Source organism: Bombus vancouverensis, chromosome 8 (assembly GCF_051014615.1).
Source record: "Bombus vancouverensis nearcticus chromosome 8, iyBomVanc1_principal, whole genome shotgun sequence".
NCBI classification, from domain to species: Eukaryota; Metazoa; Arthropoda; class Insecta; order Hymenoptera; family Apidae; genus Bombus; species Bombus vancouverensis.
In genome coordinates, this window is record NC_134918.1 from 11,386,727 (window position 1) to 11,404,583 (window position 17,857).

Sequence of the window (17,857 nt, forward strand, 5' to 3'; positions counted from 1 at the left end):
CATTTTGCTGCTATTAAATAATATGGAACCCATTTTGCGAAAAGCAGGTAATAAATAAAGAGAAAATTTACACCGAAAATTTTGTTTTATCAACTATTTCTTCTGTATACAATATAATGGATAGTATTATTAATTAAAGTACTGAAGGTAAATGACTTCAGCACACCATAAGGGTTATTAATATCAACTCAATTAATTTGATGCTTATAATATTGTTTATTATTAATTTCATATTTATTGCTTGAAAGCAAAGCTAAACGGCCGGGCGATCCGTAACTTTATAATGTTTTATAGGCATTCTATCATTTCCATATAATACAAATTCTTGTCGTTACTAGTAGATTGAGTTAAAATTTGGTTAATTGAAATTTAATTTTCATTTCCGAATAATAAATGAAAGTCATGGCGATGTACATAAATTTTTAGCGAATTTAACTATAAACATACTTCAGTTTAGAATAAAATATTTAGTTCTCATAATATTAACGTAAATACAGCCTACAGTATAAAAGTATTAACATTTACACTGCAACATATAATAAATATATGGTTTAATTTAAATCAACATACTTACTTTCTACTTGAAGATTATAAGAAAAAGAAACCAGAACATTTCTGTCGACTTTCTGATTTTAATGTCATTTTCTGATTAAAAAATAGTATTTTGATATGATATAGTCGAAGACAAAAACAACCTATCATATGCATATAAGCCTTTTAAATGTAACTTTTAATTTATAACAAAATTTTGAAAAAAATGTACGACTATTAAGATAAATATATTTGAATATCTTCCATATTTTAACATCATGACAAGCGATATCATTAAAATTATGAAGTAGGTGAAACAATATACGTTTAGTTCCAAAATTAAATACAAAAAAAATTTCGCTAATGTAGGATGGACTGAGACAACGTATTTAAATTTTGAAACTACACTTTCGGAAGAAATAATCGGGTTCTTTTCCTGTAATCTGCTCTTTTATAAAGATAGTCGATATTATATGTACGTATTATTTATTTTTCACGTATTTGTCTCAGCATTACCGTGCAAATGCGATTCAAGTTATTCATTAAGAATTTTATCCGATTCTAGTTACGGCCGATGATCGGTACCGAGTGGATGAATCGCTTTGAATTCGCTGAGGAACTGAATGAGAATAAACGTGAAATATATAGTATATAAGAGATAGCCGTATGATTTTCGTGCTATAGACCCGGTAATGTTTAAGTAAATAATAGACGTTATTAATGAGCACAGAAGGAAAGCCAAACAACCAGGCGCCATATCGCTCATTCTCATGTTTGTACGATGCTCTGGGTGTTTGCTGGCTGCCATTCCGTAAGTTAGTCCCAATCCCAAGAGTGTATTGAACATCGGTCCGCCAAAGCAAGCTGCATATCCCATTCGTGGAAATCCTTGTCTAGCTATGGCGACGTTCGATATGAGATCTATAAGCAGATTTCAGTCAATATCTGGTCTATAGTTAACGTTCAAGTGAAATATTAGATGATTGGATTCACAACCAAGAGCTACACAGCTCGTGTAACTACTTTTTAAATATTCAACAGCTAGTGGGGTGCGTTATGGAGTTTGCTTCTTTTATTTATACTTTATTGAACGGTTTTTAATGGAAAGTAAAGACGATAAAAACATGCGATGGTGGAATGTAGTTTAAGGGTCATGAGGATAATATTTACACTGGCTACAAAAAGTAATTTGCACACCATTGTATTTATTATATCATTTACATACTAATAATTAATTAGATTCAGGTATATTAAATTTCACATCATTTAGCAGTACTTTCATATGACTAGAAAAATTTGAAATGTAAAATGATAGAAAGAAAATACACAATTTTTCGTCGCATGAGACGTGTCAATATTAAAAAGTATGTAGACGTAAGCACAAAAGTCTATGACGCTTGAAATCCTAATTTTAAATTCAAACATAAGTTCCAATAATTTGTAAGTGTAACTTTGTGCAAGTGTGTAATTATACATGATTTGCCTATATTAAGTTTCAAATAACTTTCATGTAAGGGTTAATGTATAATGTAATTACGTGGTTTCAGCTGACCATGTCGAACAACAGGAAAGCTAGAGGCAATTCAACGCACGAATTATTTTACAATAATATTGTTGCACTCACCACCTACGCTGTTTCCCCACGCGAGGAACGTAATACCGAGCATGGCGTCCGATATACTGAAAGCGTATCCTACGCATTGGAGGACTGCCATCACCTCCCCGGCTACCAAATAGACCGTCAGCATAGCAGCCAAGAATCCGAAAAATGCAAAAGCCTGCAATTAATTTGTCGCCGGCCGTTATGAGCAAGCAGTTGTATGAGAGCGCAGCGGATACGAAAGCTTGGCGCGAATGGCGAAAAGGTAGAAAAAGTACTCACGTTATGAAACTTTGGTACGCGATCCACGTGGGTCATTAGAAATACAATTACACCAATTACGGTACCGACCACCAGGAATATTGGCACCACTGAAACCGGGCCAAAATGTGTTTTCCAAACTACGGAACGAGGGTGAAAATGAGATGGCAGTCGTGATAGCTGACCGAAGATATTTTTAACTACTAATGAAAGCTAGAAAACTTCTTATTACTTCGGTAGTTATCGTTTTCAATAACGTATGTGAGAAATTCTCGACTAAATTAATCTTACGATTAAAACTCGAAATAAGTGTTTATCTGGTTGATAGTATACATCAGACACGCTATTTGATTGTTACACGACTATGTAATTTTTAATAATAATTTATCTTCCTGGATAGTCATATAGAAGAAAAGAACAGAAAGTCAGTTGGAATAGGTACGTTAATATTACGTAATATATTAATATTAAAAAAGTGGTTGAAAGAAGTGGAATCGGTGTATAAACATCTGTGACAGTTTGTTTTAATTTCGACTAAACTCTGGCAATTTGTATGTTACAAAAATGGGCATGCTTACCTATATTTCACCACGTTAAAATTTTTCCGCGAAATCTCCAGCTTTTATTAGTGCTGGCAATTTATAACGGCGGCCGTAAAAGGCGCGACAATTAATACAACTAACCGTTTAATAGAAACAACGACAACGTCGGTGTCACACACAGCTGGAAGCAATTTAGCAACTTGGTCCAACCTCTCTTTACCGTAGTCATGTTCACAAGCGGAATAAATAATTGAAGAAGAAGCATGACGGGCGAACGTATGATTAAAATAAATTTAACGAGTCGATTTGCACTTGTCCAATCTTCTTCTCCTATCGGATTAATGTCATAGAGAAATTCCTTGAAAAGTCCCTTTGGCCTGTCGACGTCTTGTACCACCATCTCTTCTGGCAGTGTTGTCCTGTTTTGCCTCTGTTCTTTCCCCAGCTCGACCGCAATTGCAATATCTGATACGTGGAAGATTTATTATTGTATGAAACATCTGGAGAAAGGACTAAATGTTTTACTAATAAATAATATTTCTATAATATAATATTAATTGTATTTTTTAACGTGCGACTTGGTTTACGTAAGATATAACTATATGAACTTGTTTCTGCAAGAACTATCGTACTAAAGATAGGAAAATCTTTCTATGATATTTTATAATCCTTTGGGACGTTTTCCGTGAGAAATGGTATATTGGTGTCTACTCTCCAAGGAGTGAAAGTCCAGAAATTGAACCTACCTTCCTTAATTTATTTGGCTTGACACGTAAGTTTCTGCATTCTTTAATAATTCCTTAACGGAAATTAATATTTCCATAGAAATTATTTTTATAACATATACATAGTATACAGCGTATTAAATAAACGATCAAAAAAGAAAAAAAAAATTACCTACGTGATATCGGATAAACTTGAGGTATAGCATAGATATACGTATACCAAAACAGCGTAAGAAAGGAAAGTTGACGAATTAGAATGCGATTCTAGACGAATACTATACTATACTATAGTCTAACTTGACTGTGAAACATTTGTGAAAAGTCTACACAAAAATTCATGAAAGCGTACGTACTGTGATTTTGATTTAATGAAAGCGAGAAAAGTGCATGATCAATTGGGGAAATAACATGCATACCCATCTTAGTTCGCAACCTAACGGCACGACCCTTTACGGGAATCCTGGGAATGATGTCCTTGTCCTTGTTCGCCAAGTAAGTGCGCAGGATATCTGGATCGGGTACGCTTGGGATCCTGCCTGCGAAAGTACATAAGGGAACCTTGCAGGGAAAGGATCGATAACTACACTTGCGTCGACATCCTTTTTTGTCTTCGCAAGTAGAAGTATTCGTTTCGAAATGCTTTCAGCCTTTTCATAGATACGTCCGCGTAATGTTTGGCTTCGGTTGCAAACCGAGCAAGGAACGTAACAAACAGTACACATAGTACATGTTAAACAGAGGTTCCACAGCATTCAAACACGATTTCTTCGTATTTTGTTTCTCTGGTCGGTGGAAATTATTCTTTTTCTTAAGTCGTAGTTATTGTTTGAAAAGACAAAAGTACTTATTTTCCTCCTGTTCGTATTTAATGAGTTGAGAATTATAGAGTGATGTGAATCAATCGATTGAGTCTTCTCATAGAACTATTATTATTGTAAAATATTCACTATACTTTTTAAGCCATTGGCAATCTATCGTGACTGATATTAAAGTTATATTTTATTTTATTACGAAACAATAGTAAAAGTTATGCAAATATTTTGTACATTTTATAACATTATATTTACCAGATACGAATATGAAATTCTAATGCTTTGGGTTAGGTCTATTAAAATCTATTAAAACCTGCGGAATATCTTTTCATTCTTATTTTGAATACTATTCTCGTCGTATGTTATTAAACTCCTTTCGAAACAATTTTCTCATTTGCATATAATGTAAACAAAATTATAGCTATAAATGTAAAAATATTCACGTTCTCGTCATTATCTGACAGCTATAGGTAACGGATTTATGATATGTATTCAGATATCGCATTAGTTATAGAAAATATTAAATTTTTGTTTCCTTGTCTGCTTTTCTCACGAATCTATGCTATTTCTAAAAAAAATATGCCGAGAATTAATGACGTGAACAACCTGTATAGCTAGTATGTAAAGAAGATTTATATTGTTTGAGACGGAAAACAAGATGTGTATTAACAAGGAAAATACAGATGGCTGTGAAATCGAGTAAATATTTGTTCCATTATTTTTTATCGGAAAAATCTATCGTCAGCCACATTCGTTACTGTGCAACGTCGATATAGTCGACTGAAACTTTATCGAAGAGTTTCTCCTCCATTCGTTACAACGCGTAATTGTAATCGAACAATATCGTTTTCTTAATTAAATCGAGTTTTCAAGCTGCTTTTGTTGTTTCCAGTTTATGTTTTCTTTCATATTCTCGTTTTCGAGTATAACATTACACGTCTGAATTACGTTTATGTCTAGGGAAAGTTATTCGTTTGAATAGGGCTTGCCCAGGATTCAATATAAAACCCTTTGTTTCCCATGGAAATTCTGGGAAACCCCTTTCTTCCTGCCCGGATTTGGTCATACCACTGAATGATGCTTTATCAAGCGTTTCGAAAAGTTATGCAGCATTAAACGCACTTTTTAGCCTCTCCTCCCGGTTCTCGTATATCTGCATTATCACCACCAGGCTGATGAACAATAGGTAGCAAAGAACAAAGCCTGCAATTAAAATGTATCAGCATTAAAAAGCATTACCGTCGTTTGGTCATGCAGGTGCGCACAAAAGTCAGAGTAATTAATTGCCACAAAAGCGCAATGTGACACGGAAAAACTTGCGGCGCATTGTAAATCTCTCCTTAAATTAGGGAATGGTAAAAAGGACTTATTAGTTTTGCTCGTTTTTGCATCGCAGCGAGCCGGATGTTTTATTCGCGCCCATTATGCGTGAAATTATTCTGAGAAACTCACAACAATGGAACACTTGGGCTAATAATTAATTGCGCTGTTCTAATGATCGATATCAATAAATTTGTCGATTGAAATTAACAATCGTGGAGCTTTCTGGAGACTATGGGTTAAGGTGATGAATTGAATTAATCTCATTGGAAATTTTATTTTCTTTCTTTTTCATTCAAAGCTAAATTTGAAATAAATAAGTAACTTTTAAAAAAAGTCTATTGTTCGTACGAAAAGGAAAATTTAATTTCTTGCTTGTTATCTAGAAAATGAAGTAATATTTTACAACCGTTCTGCCATTTTTTGTAACAGACGTATGTATTCTTTTTGCATAAATTCAGAGAAAAACTGAATATTTTCAATGACAACTGACGCAGTAATGAAATCTACATACATATATGCGCGAAATAAATAAAAATACCATAACTTTTCGAGTGTTTTGTGCTTCGATGGGAAATATAATAAGTATCATTCTTTATTAATAATTTCTAGTAATTAGTAAATATTAGAATACTGGCTACATATTCCTCAATCTACTGCAATACTAATCATTTCAGCATTAAGTACTTCAATATACTAATTAGATACGAATCGAGAATAAGTACCGACTTCAATTGTTGGATCATTGGAATGAAATTTCGATGAAATATTTGTAAATTTTTTATCAACTTTTTTAGTCTTTTAAAGTTTGAGAGGCTTATGAATCGCAGCAGAAATTCGTGGGGGTTAAATTGTGAGGAAGCCGGAACGATGGCAGAAAGATCGTGGCTTTGCTTAATTAAATTCATTCCAGAGTTATCGTTATTGCCAAATTAAACTGCATATGTATGGCTCTCACCCGTAGATAAATTTTTCCGTTTCTGAGCATGAGCATGAAGCATGGCATATTTGATCGCCACCCCGTTTTTACCCCCTTTATATCTCTTCTACACTTCGTCCAGATAATTTTATGCAGATCTAGAGGGCGCGCTATTATTTTTTACTCCTCAATCCTTTTTTAAGGAATATCGAAAAACGAATAAATAAACGGAGATATGTGAAATTCATGCATATAAGGTACTCAGTAATCTCCAAATAATTCTATTGTTATAATTCCAAGTCTTATAAAATAATGATAACGAATGATGAAAACTTTTATTTTCAAAGTAATTTAGAAAAACTAAAATAAAACTAAATAAAAAGAACAATATTTCTTCTGGATAGCTGAACGAATATTTTACTTGTTAAATACGGGATGTCAAAGAAAAGCATTGGGAAAGATTAAAGGAAATTGTCATATAGAGGAAAAAGATCACAGTAAACATGGATCAAAAAAGAAGAAAATGTTTTCGATGTTATAGACAATAGAAATATCGTTCAGTTTCAAATCCTTTTCGATTGTTCATTTTCAACTCCGTGAACCCTTTGTTGAATTTCAAAAATGTTCCACTAAAAAAGGCGAAAAATGTAACAGATCGTGCTTTTCTGGTCTGCAATTAAAATTTAACGATTTATTTCGATTAAATTTTATGAAACTAAATTTCCAGAAAAGATCGAAAATTACAGGAGCGGCTGATCGCATTGATTTTTAACTCAGTTACCAAAGCCCTTTCTAAAACAGGCTTCGTAACGTAACATACAACGTTCCAAAGAACTCTCTACAGTTTCCTCAAAGTTCCACGCTTCCTCGGAACATTCGACTCGAGAGGTTCCTCCATGTGAAAGTTGAGGGGATTGCGAATCCAGCGTTCGAGTCGGGTAACAAAGATAACGGAATAAAAGGCGCGATTTGAGTCTCGTAAAGGTTCGATATTGAGAAAGGTGTACGTACTGATAGCTTCCCAAAGGTGAACCGTGCCATCTTTTATGACGTAGCTGATCCAGCATACCGTAACGATGTAAAAGCATGCGTCTCTCATCAAGGGTTTCAACAGGACTCGAAAGGGCTTGACTACCGCAACAGAGCCGGCGATAATCGCCGTCACGAAGACACCGGCGCCGATTAATTCCGTGAACATTATTATCCCTTCGTCGGTACCCGATACGAGGGACGTGAAGATGTCAGGAGCACCGTTTCCGAATGCCAATATCGTCACCCCGGCTATATTGTCCGACAGCTGCAAAACACTGGCTATCACCGCCAGTGACGGGCAGAAGCTACACAGACAGAGGAAATGAAAAAATGGTGGGACAATCGTAGGGTGTTTGGAGTTGAGAATGGGCTACATGGTTCGGACAAACACCGTCTCGTGTTAATCGGATTTTCATTATAGGTGTTACATCCAATATGGTATGGTAACAGATCAGTTTAGATGAAATCTATCTCTATAGGATGTCCCAGATCTTTTATGCAAAATTGGCTTATACTCTACAAGTAAAAGTAAGAAAAAGCGTGTAACACAGGATCGTGTGGTCTTTCGTTCGATATAACGATTAAACGAGCATTAACTTTAATGACGAACAGTTCAAATAAAATTGACTCTTTGATCCTTAGGATCGTTAAATACCACGGTACTAAACTTCCTCTTGCGAGAAACTTTCAAAGAGAAAGATTTTCAACCAAAAATTAATAGACATCGTAAATTAATATAAAAGATTCGTAATACTTATTTACATCGACAGAAAATGTATAATGTAATAAGTTCGATTTTTCTTGAATATCAGCTCTGTAACCATAAGAATAACTGTAAGAATAAATTACGCTTCGAAACGGAATTAATATAAATATCGATAATTTGTTTCCATTCATTTCGTTTCATCGAATAAAAAATTGATCTATTGTTATTTTTATGAAAGTAACAAAACTTTTAACAGCTATTTAATTACAAATCCCCTTACAATTTTCATTCCAAGAAGGAAAACCTAATTAAAACTGCCAGTGCAGTTTATTCAATTCACCATCATTTTCTGTGCTCTTCTTCCAAAAAATTCCCAATACCTATGAAAGTTTCTCCCAATATTTCCTAACTTTTAATTTGCCTCCCGCGGCCAAATCGATATCATGTACATATCGTAAAAGCGTGTGTCGAAATATACACAGTGATCGTATTAAAAGATGAAACGTGAGTCTAGAGAAGAAGAACGGTAATGATTAATTTACGACGATCGCAATCGCTTTGGTTCGATATTTAATTTGCAAACGTGGAGCAACAAATTACTCACGTTATCTCATTTCTGCCTATTTTATTCCCATGTACATAGATATGTGCGTTTTTTTTTTATCGTGAATCGAATTTCGATGTAACCGCATTTCTAAATACACTCCGTACGGCACGTTAAATGAATTAGGTTTCATCCGATACGCGTTTAGCTGTAAGCGTTGAAGGAGGAGTAAAGAGGAGAAGAAAGCAATGGAGGACGTGATATACGACAAAAAAGTTGGCGAGCAAATTCGTAATTAATTCCTTTCCTTTGTCACGTCCGGCAGAAAGGTCCTTCACGTAGAAAGAGATATTGGATTTAATTGTTTTAATAAATTTCACAGGAAAGATTATCCTTCAATAACGATCTTGTAATGTCATTTTATCATAATTAAAAATTAATCCTATTAAATGTTCTTCAAAGATAAAAGGAAAAACTCTAACCATTTAATACCAATAGGACACGCAAATGTATTTGATGTTAAAAGTGTCTATATTGAGTCATATCCTTCAGCTTTATTTATGTATCATCTGTCTTTCATACGTGTTAATACGATATAATCAAATAAAGTAAATAGTTAAGCCTCGAATCTTAAATTTTTGACTCAAATCAGTATTGATATTTTTACGTTGAAATAAATGTTCGACCATTTCGCAGGGAAACGTGTTCACAGTATAACGCGCCAACGAGGGTCGTAAACTCTCGTTATGATACAATAATCGACACTATAAATCAGCCGATCCCTTACTTTGTTTAAGATAATAGAATAAAAGACAAAAAAGAATTGGTCGAATGATTATAACATTCAGTTAAGAGTTTAAATATGCAGTTTATTTCCAACAACTTTGAAGAATGCGAGTGATACGAGTAAAAGTGTTTTCAGCAGAGTCAATAGCAATTGTCTTCTGTGACAATGGCCCTAGATGTATAAGGAACTAGTGATGGGTACTGACCTCCCCCATCAACGGTTATTTGCGAGTGGAAGTGGCTTTCGAACATTGTACATGGGAAAACCTGCCTTTCTTATATTTTGCCGGAATGAGTAATAACCTGAAGAAACGTCTCGACTTGAAATATCCTTGTAGTAATTAAGAGCCTCGACAGTAAAGTAAAGAATGCTAAATCTTATACCAGTTCCTTAGGATTATTGCGGGTCTGAGTAAGTAGCTGAGTATATAGCTGGTGGCTATTTTGACAGACGGATGGATTATAGCATATGGTAGAGTCTTGGGATGTAACAATAAACGTGAAGCATCTAACTTTTGAAAATTTACTTAGAAAATTGCTATTTTCTATGTAAAATAGTCGAAAATAATAAAAGATAAATGGAAAGCACTCAAACGCCCTTAGAAACTTTTTATATGTTTAGTATCATACATAAAACATTTTTGAAATCTCGTTAGCATTGAGATACGACTATCGTGATTATGTTGGTAAAATTTGAATCGGATCTGAAATAGTATAAGATACAAGATGTTAATTGGAAGTATACTTTTCGCAAAGATCACGAGAATATTTGAACAGTAAACAATGCACTGTATTAATAAGTTAAAATACCTATTTAGTGAGACAATCTTTAGCACTAATTATTGTATCGTATTGTATTATTGTATTCATGTTATATACTAATTTTTCTTTCATTCAGTGTATGTTTGCAATAAATGTCTCGTAACTTCTATAAATGTTTTCGAATTGATTTCAAATTTTACTATTATAATCACGCTAGTCGTGAATCATTACGGTGCTAACAAAATTTCAAACAGAGTCGTACAATGCACATAATGTATTCATCAACATTTTTTGTAGCAAATGTACGAATATTTTCGTGAACCACTGTATATGTATATTAGTAACACAGTACACTTCTGTTAAATCCTATTGTGAAATCATATCACTTGACTATTCGATCCTTTTCATGTGGGATGGACTATTGCTTTTGACCCATTGCATCGAATATTCCGGATGATCATAGCTATCTCTATTGAGAGCAGCCACAATAGGCAATAGATTGTAACTGCTTAAGTCGCATTTAAGTTATATACGTGATACATACATGTTAGAATTTTATTAGGGAAGCAAGAGGCCAGTAACCGTGTTGTAGGGGCAGATGGTTTCTTTTTAATGACGGGGTATAAAGCTTTCGTCGACCATTTGGATTAAAATTGAATCGCTTTCCGCATGAGAATATGTCGATTCGCACGCACACGATGAGCTATAATTCACCCTTTACTGAACACAATGTGCCGTGAAAGACTTTATGCGTCACCTAACCATCGATATCGGCACTTTTATGGAAAATCATAGAAATTTTATTTCCCCCATAACTATTTTATTAACTATCATTCCGCGATTTTCCTCGCTTTTGATCAAACCTGCGTACAACGTCTATGACGTATAAAATGTCGAAATAAGCAACGTTGGTAGATGCCTTAGTACCTTGACAAAAAAAAGTAATTACGCTTCCTACGACGAGAATTTAAAAACTAAAAAAAAAGAATTTTGTAAATGGAGATGTGAAATGTATATTTGTATTTCGTTAAAGAGGAGAAACACACATATATGAGAAAAATAATAATTAGCAGAATAAGATATATGTTTCTAGCATGATATTCTAATAAATGAAACAAAAATCTGTAAAATGAAATCTATTTTGTAAATCTTAATCGGATTCTACCAAATAATTTCTATTGAGGATAATAATTTAATACTTAATTGAAGTACATATCTGCGATTGTCTTACATTAATATCTATTAAATAATTAAATTAGTTTTAGTTAATTAGCTAAGGATTCATAACGCAGATGAAGAATAATTCGAAATCTCGAATCAGACCAAATCAAAATTAAAAGACGTTATGGAATTCAATATGAAGATACCATATCCTTTGCCTAAATGAATTTCATAAATAATTATGAATATCATCATAAATTATTCCAAGTCTCTTTGTCTTATCTTATGAATAAAATGAGATAATGCAAAGGATGAAAAATCGTAAACAGAGCAGTGAATAATAATCTAATATCGTAATTTTATAAAACTAGTACTTTCCTGTTCTTTAAACCAGAAACAAAATTTTTAAGGTAGTACAAACATTTGGAAATATTTAGCAAAGACGATTCTCTTTAATTTCGATAAAAGAATTGAGATGAATGAAATTTTAAGAAACAAATTTTCAACTCTCGTATAGGCAATCAAAATCGTTATCACGCATCCTACTCCTATAGATCAGATACGTAGCGATAATACTACTTTCATACATTTCCGAATCTTCTAATTATTTCTTGTAACCTATTATAGAAGAAAGATATAGAAGAAAGGACGGAATGTTTTTAAAAGATTATTAAAGAATTTATAAATGGCTATTCGGATATCTAGTTGCTGACTCAAAGGTTAAATACAAAGTATTTTAATAATTAGCGAGAAAGATATAAAGCCTTTAATCTTAGAAATAGCTACTCACAAATTGTCCGCTGTAGTTCCTAAAATTAAAAACAGATATAAAAGCCATATGACCATTATCGCCAGTCCTATAGTGAATAAAAACGTGTTCTCCGAACCAAAGGAGCAAAAAAGGATTTCCGTATATTGAATTACGGAATCCGTGAAACAATCTTTGGTTTCTTTCACCCATCTACAACGATCTTCAGTGGGAATGTTCCAAACGTATGAACAATCGTCCTATAAATGAAAAAGTTAGATTAGAACTATAAAATAGAATATTAGAAGCATAGAATAGAACTAGTAAACTTTGGATTCGATATAATAAAATATGCCAGTCGGTAGATTATGGATACTTATGCAAATTCATATATTTATGATCATAGTTAACGAAAACTTACTTACTTAATTGTATATGTCAATAATGAGAGAATGTTTTATGAGTAATGTAATGTTGTTTAAATTCAATTCTACGTACCGTGGATAAAGCAAATGATACTCAGAAACTACAATGTTTTACAGTGCAAAAATGTCTTATGACTGTGATACATTAAATGGTACCGTTTCAACGCCAATTTGGAGAACAAAATGGAAAATATGTATTATGTAAATGTCACTGTACCTTACGTATCGGTAAGTATCCATGTCTTAAAAAAGCGTTCGAATTCATTTGGAGTTTCCACTTATATCTTCTTTAATATTAATATAACTTTCAACTTAATTTTTATGAAATTAAAATGATAGATACTGTCAGTATTGTGACAATACTGAATTGAGATACAATTGAGTAAGATTTCAATTGTTTATTGGAAGTGATATTTTATTGAATTTTTCGACAAGAAATAATTGACTCAAATCATTGACACGAACGGCACAGACGTGACATTTAAATAGGATTCTGTGTCTAACGTCCTGAAATAATGATCTCGAAAAAAGCATGGTGCTTTTCACGCTCTCTAGAATTTAGAACGTCGCGTCGTTGCGACGATTGTAATTATAAACTCGTTTGAATCATAGATTTGAAGGTGCTCCGTTTATTCAAACAAAAGTTTTGTTAATCCTCGATTAGATAAACATCATTGAACACATTTATCTGATCGTGAAATCTATTATATGAAGGAGAAATTCTAAGAACAGATTCGAGTAAACGAAATTGTATCGTACTTTTAATACAAATTACAGACGTTTTTAAATCAAATTAATAATTCAACTTGTTCGATTGTTTCGCAAGGAAACGCGTTCACAGTATGGCGCGTCAACGAGAGGCGTAACTTCTCGGTTTGATACGATAATCGACGTTACGAATCGGCCGATCCCCTATTTTTGTTAAGAAAATGGGGGTGGTTGAATGATTAAAACACTGAGTTAACAATTTAAATATACACTTTATTTCCAACAACTTCGAAAAATGCGAGTGGCGCGTGTAGAAGTATTTTCAGTTAAATTAATTGCTGAACAACAGAATAAGCTTAGAATTAAGTTAAGAAAATTTATAATGTAGTATTGTGGCAGAATCAATAGCCACAGGTTGTAAAGAATGAGAAATCACGAAGGACCATATACCAGGGACCCTTTAGGACAATGAGTAATTGAAAAAGGTGTACGTGACCATCTTGGGTCATTAACAGCTGTGAAGAGAAGTACGTTGTAAGAGTACCGAAAACTCAGGTATAAAAGGGACGTCTTGGTAGGGAGAACAATCAGTAGTGAAAATTCGTAGTAGGAGTCACGACTGAGTTACGACTACTTGCAGTTACGAGTAAGGTGCGAGTAGTTGCGGGTCAATCGTTGCTTATGGGTTGTGGAATCATTGTGAGTTATGGAGTTGTGGAGTTTTCGAGGATTTTTCGTGGAGCTCTCATGTAGGTTTTGTGTAGCTTTCGTGTAGTTTTCGTGTAGTTTTCGTGGAGTGTTCGTGGAGCGTTCGTGTAGGTTTCGTTGAGTTTTCGTGTAGTTTTCGTGTAGTTTTCGTGTAGTTTTCGTGTAGTTTTCGTGTAGTTTTTGTATAGTTTTTGTATAGTTTTCGTGTAGTTTTTGTATAGTTTTTGTATAGTTTTCGTGTAGTTTTCGTGGAGTTTTCGTGGAGTTTTCGTGGAGTTTTCGTGGAGTTTTCGTGGAGTTTTCGTGGAGTTTTCGTGGAGTTTCCGTGGAGTTTCCGTGGAGTTTTCGTGGAGTTTTCGTGGAGTTTTCGTGGAGTTTTCGTGGAGTTTTCGTAGAGTTTTCGTAGAGTTTTCGTGTAGTTTTCGTGGAGTTTTCGTGTAGTTTTCGTGTAGTTTTCGTGGAGTTTTCGTGGAGTTTTCGTGGAGTTTTCGTGTAGGTTTCGTGTAGGTTTCGTGTAGTTTTCGTGTAGTTTTCGTGGAGTTTTCGTGTAGTTTTCGTGGAGGTTTCGTGTAGTTTTCGTGGAGATTTCATACAGTATTCGTGGAGTTTTCGTGGAGTTTTCGTAGAGTCTTTTTTCCGTGAGTTAATTAATCTTTGGCAAGACCATGGCGAGCCAAGGACTACGCTAACATAGTCTGGTCTAGGTCATCAATTTTCTCAAATTATTTTGGTGATCTAAGCTGCATTGACAATCCGTTTTGAGATGCCATGGAATATGGCAAGGACATCGTGGAGTAGCTATGTCTTAGTTTTTATTAAATTTTCACTTCTAATTAAGTTTGATAATGTTTGTAATGATCTGTGTTGTCGTTCTATACAAAACTTATTTTACGTGGTGCATGTTTACTTTTAAGGTTTTATATCCATGTAGTCGCCATGTAGGAGATATATATTATGTCATATATGCTTACTTTCAAGATTGTAAATATCCATGTGATCATTCTATGCGAGATAGATGGTGCGTAATGTTTGCTTAATTTTAAGTTTTAGATTTAACCATTAGTCGTAATTCTCAAGTTAAGTATCTAACGTCTTAACTTTAATTGATCATAATATAGGTCTTATACCTTAGTAAGGTACCTTAATAATCCTACGTACCTCAGTAAATTATTAGCATCCGCCGTGAGACGTCGGGTACCGTCGTGGCGCATCGCTGGGATTTGGGATCATCGCGGGGCATCACGCGTGGGATGAGTGCGTTTTAGTTTTAATTAAATTTAAGATATATATATCTGCTAGGCTAAGTCCATTGTACGCGCTGCTTGTACAGAAGCGAAAAGGTAAGGGCTCCTTTATTTGATCCTTTTAAATATGAAATTATTAAATGAAACAATTGATTTCACAGTGTTTCTAGTTTCAGTTTTTAAACTTCGCAGCAAGTTAAAGTCCTTCATACGAAAGGTTGCCAGTATGACTGTAATTTAATGTACTTTAGTTTAAGTAAGTTTTAGTTCTGAGACTTCGATTAAGTTAATTTTAAGCCTCATTGTTGGACGGTAAAGGCGGACGAGAAACAGCGGAGGACTTAATCTTTGTTTTGAGTTTAATTTTAAACCTTAGTCCAAGTCTTAATTTTAAGTCCAAGTTATAAACATTAATCTTAGAATTAATTTTTTAAGTCTTAGGTTTAAGTCTTAGTTTTATGCCTTAGTTTTATGTCTTAGTTTTAAGCCTTAGTTTTATGTCTTAGTTTTAAGCCTTGTTTTTATGTTTCAGGTCAGGTCAACATTACTGTCAAGTTTTAATTTGAAGTCGCGTCGCATTTGTTTTACGCCTTAGTTTTAGTTTATTTGTGATGAAAATCTGACCGAGCAGGCGGCTCCAAACAACATAGGAACCGCTGAGGAGGACACGTGGGACCGGTGGCGATCCCAGCTGATCAACGAGGGAGGCGAACAGCGAAGGAGCGACAGCGCTAGGGGCAATGACCCCCCCAATTCAATAGTCAGGAGGTACTAGGACTGGCTCGAACAAGAGGACGCGAGAAGGGGGTGCAACTGAAGTTAATTCATAAGAGGTTCCTGGAGCACCCCTGTCACACGCATAAGATGGTCATCGTGGAGTTTTAGTCGGTAGGAGTCCGACACTATTCTGCTGTTACGCGATTACTGCAGCAGCGGAATGTCCATGAGGATTTCTCCACGTAAAAAAAAAAAAAAAAAAAAATAGTTTAATTGTGAACATTGACTTATTTAATTGATATATTTATCCACAAGAACAAGATTTTGGTGATCATTCTGCTCTTTTTGTTGATTTTTTGCTATTTTCATAGGCCGTAATTTGTTTGTTTATTTGAATTGTCAAGTTTCAATACAAACCACAACTACATTGCATCGGTGACGTCGTATGTGGTACGAAAATAATAAGTATCACGTCTCTTCTCACATCTCTTTTAAACAAATTGGATTTGATTTTAAGATATAGTAACTACAATACTATTAGAACAATGCGACAAATAGTATACAAATTTTCTTTTTCTTTTTTTGGTAATTCGTAGTTAAGTCATTAATACATTCTTATCAACGCAGAATCTTCACTTTAATAAATCAGTTTCATGATATAATAAAAACAGCTTTGTGATAACTAGAAATTTAGTTTCGGTTTTTTTAATTATTTTACATTAACAGAATTGAAATTCTTTTAGTTCCAGCGTAAAGTAGGAATATGATTTAAGATCTCAGGATATTAATAATAGCGTAATGTAACAACATGAATTCAAGATTTTACAGTTCATATTATTATCTATTTAAATTGTAATAATTATAAAAATCAACGGAGACTGATTAATCTTTTACTATTAGCAAAATAAGCGACACTAATGCTGGTCATGTAAAAGACAGTCATTTGGAAATTGCCAAGTTTATTCTTTTACTAGCTCCTAGTTCGAAACCAAAATGTTACAGGATGAAAATGTGCGATGCGAAGTTTATTCTTTCAACTCGCGATATTGTTCGCAAATGCAACTTCATCTCGATGCTCGGGCAGAACACAATATAAACGGTCTTTCATGAAAGTTAAATGAGTGCACGAGGCTCATTAGACAGTAACAGCTCATCCTCTTCCTGTTGTTTCTTGTTGTCATGTCACAATGAGAAAAAGATCATAGAACGAGCTAATGAGCGCAGGAGGAACGAACTAGACTCGTCTAGTTTCAGTAAACTGATTAGTTTGACAAAAGTAACGTTCCGTGAATTGCGCCTCCATTAACAATACCTAATTATGATCATAAAATCATAATCATAGAACTGCTAAAAATCGAAGTTCTGGAAGTAGGGAGCGTGTTAAGTTTACGGATTGTGGTTAACCTGACAGACAAATGAGAAGTCACTTTATAATCATCTTTGGTAGAGCTTTCAACTAGGACGAGCGTGAGGTATTTTCGAAATCGTTGATAATATTAGAAAAAACTTAAACTTTTAGTAAAATTTTTTTAATTCCGATATATTGAGCAAAATGGGAGAACTAAGTCGGTTAATGAGAAAGAAAAATCATAAAGATTTGCATTTA

General features: G+C 34.0%; 1 protein-coding gene across 1 annotated transcript; it reads right to left on the bottom strand.

The window, feature by feature from the left end:
- Positions 1 to 729: 729 nt before the first annotated feature.
- Positions 730 to 13,114, bottom strand: LOC117155885 (mitochondrial sodium/calcium exchanger protein). Its single transcript, XM_076621162.1, has 9 exons — positions 13,097 to 13,114; positions 12,492 to 12,709; positions 7,722 to 8,047; positions 5,594 to 5,674; positions 4,076 to 4,195; positions 3,076 to 3,399; positions 2,414 to 2,592; positions 2,156 to 2,309; positions 730 to 1,452 (listed from the first exon to the last, which is right to left on the bottom strand). Exons 1-9 carry the CDS (start codon positions 13,112 to 13,114, stop codon positions 1,097 to 1,099), a joined length of 1,776 nt encoding a protein of 591 aa, XP_076477277.1. The 3' UTR covers positions 730 to 1,096.
- Between the last annotated feature and the right edge of the window lie 4,743 nt (positions 13,115 to 17,857).

Coding starts and splice junctions, on each gene's coding strand:
- LOC117155885 (XM_076621162.1), bottom strand. Junction 8,048..12,491: donor GGAACTACAGCGGACAATTT/GTGAGTAGCTAT, acceptor CTGTCTGTGTAG/CTTCTGCCCGTCACTGGCGG. Junction 4,196..5,593: donor CCGGGAGGAGAGGCTAAAAA/GTGCGTTTAATG, acceptor GTACTTTCGCAG/GCAGGATCCCAAGCGTACCC.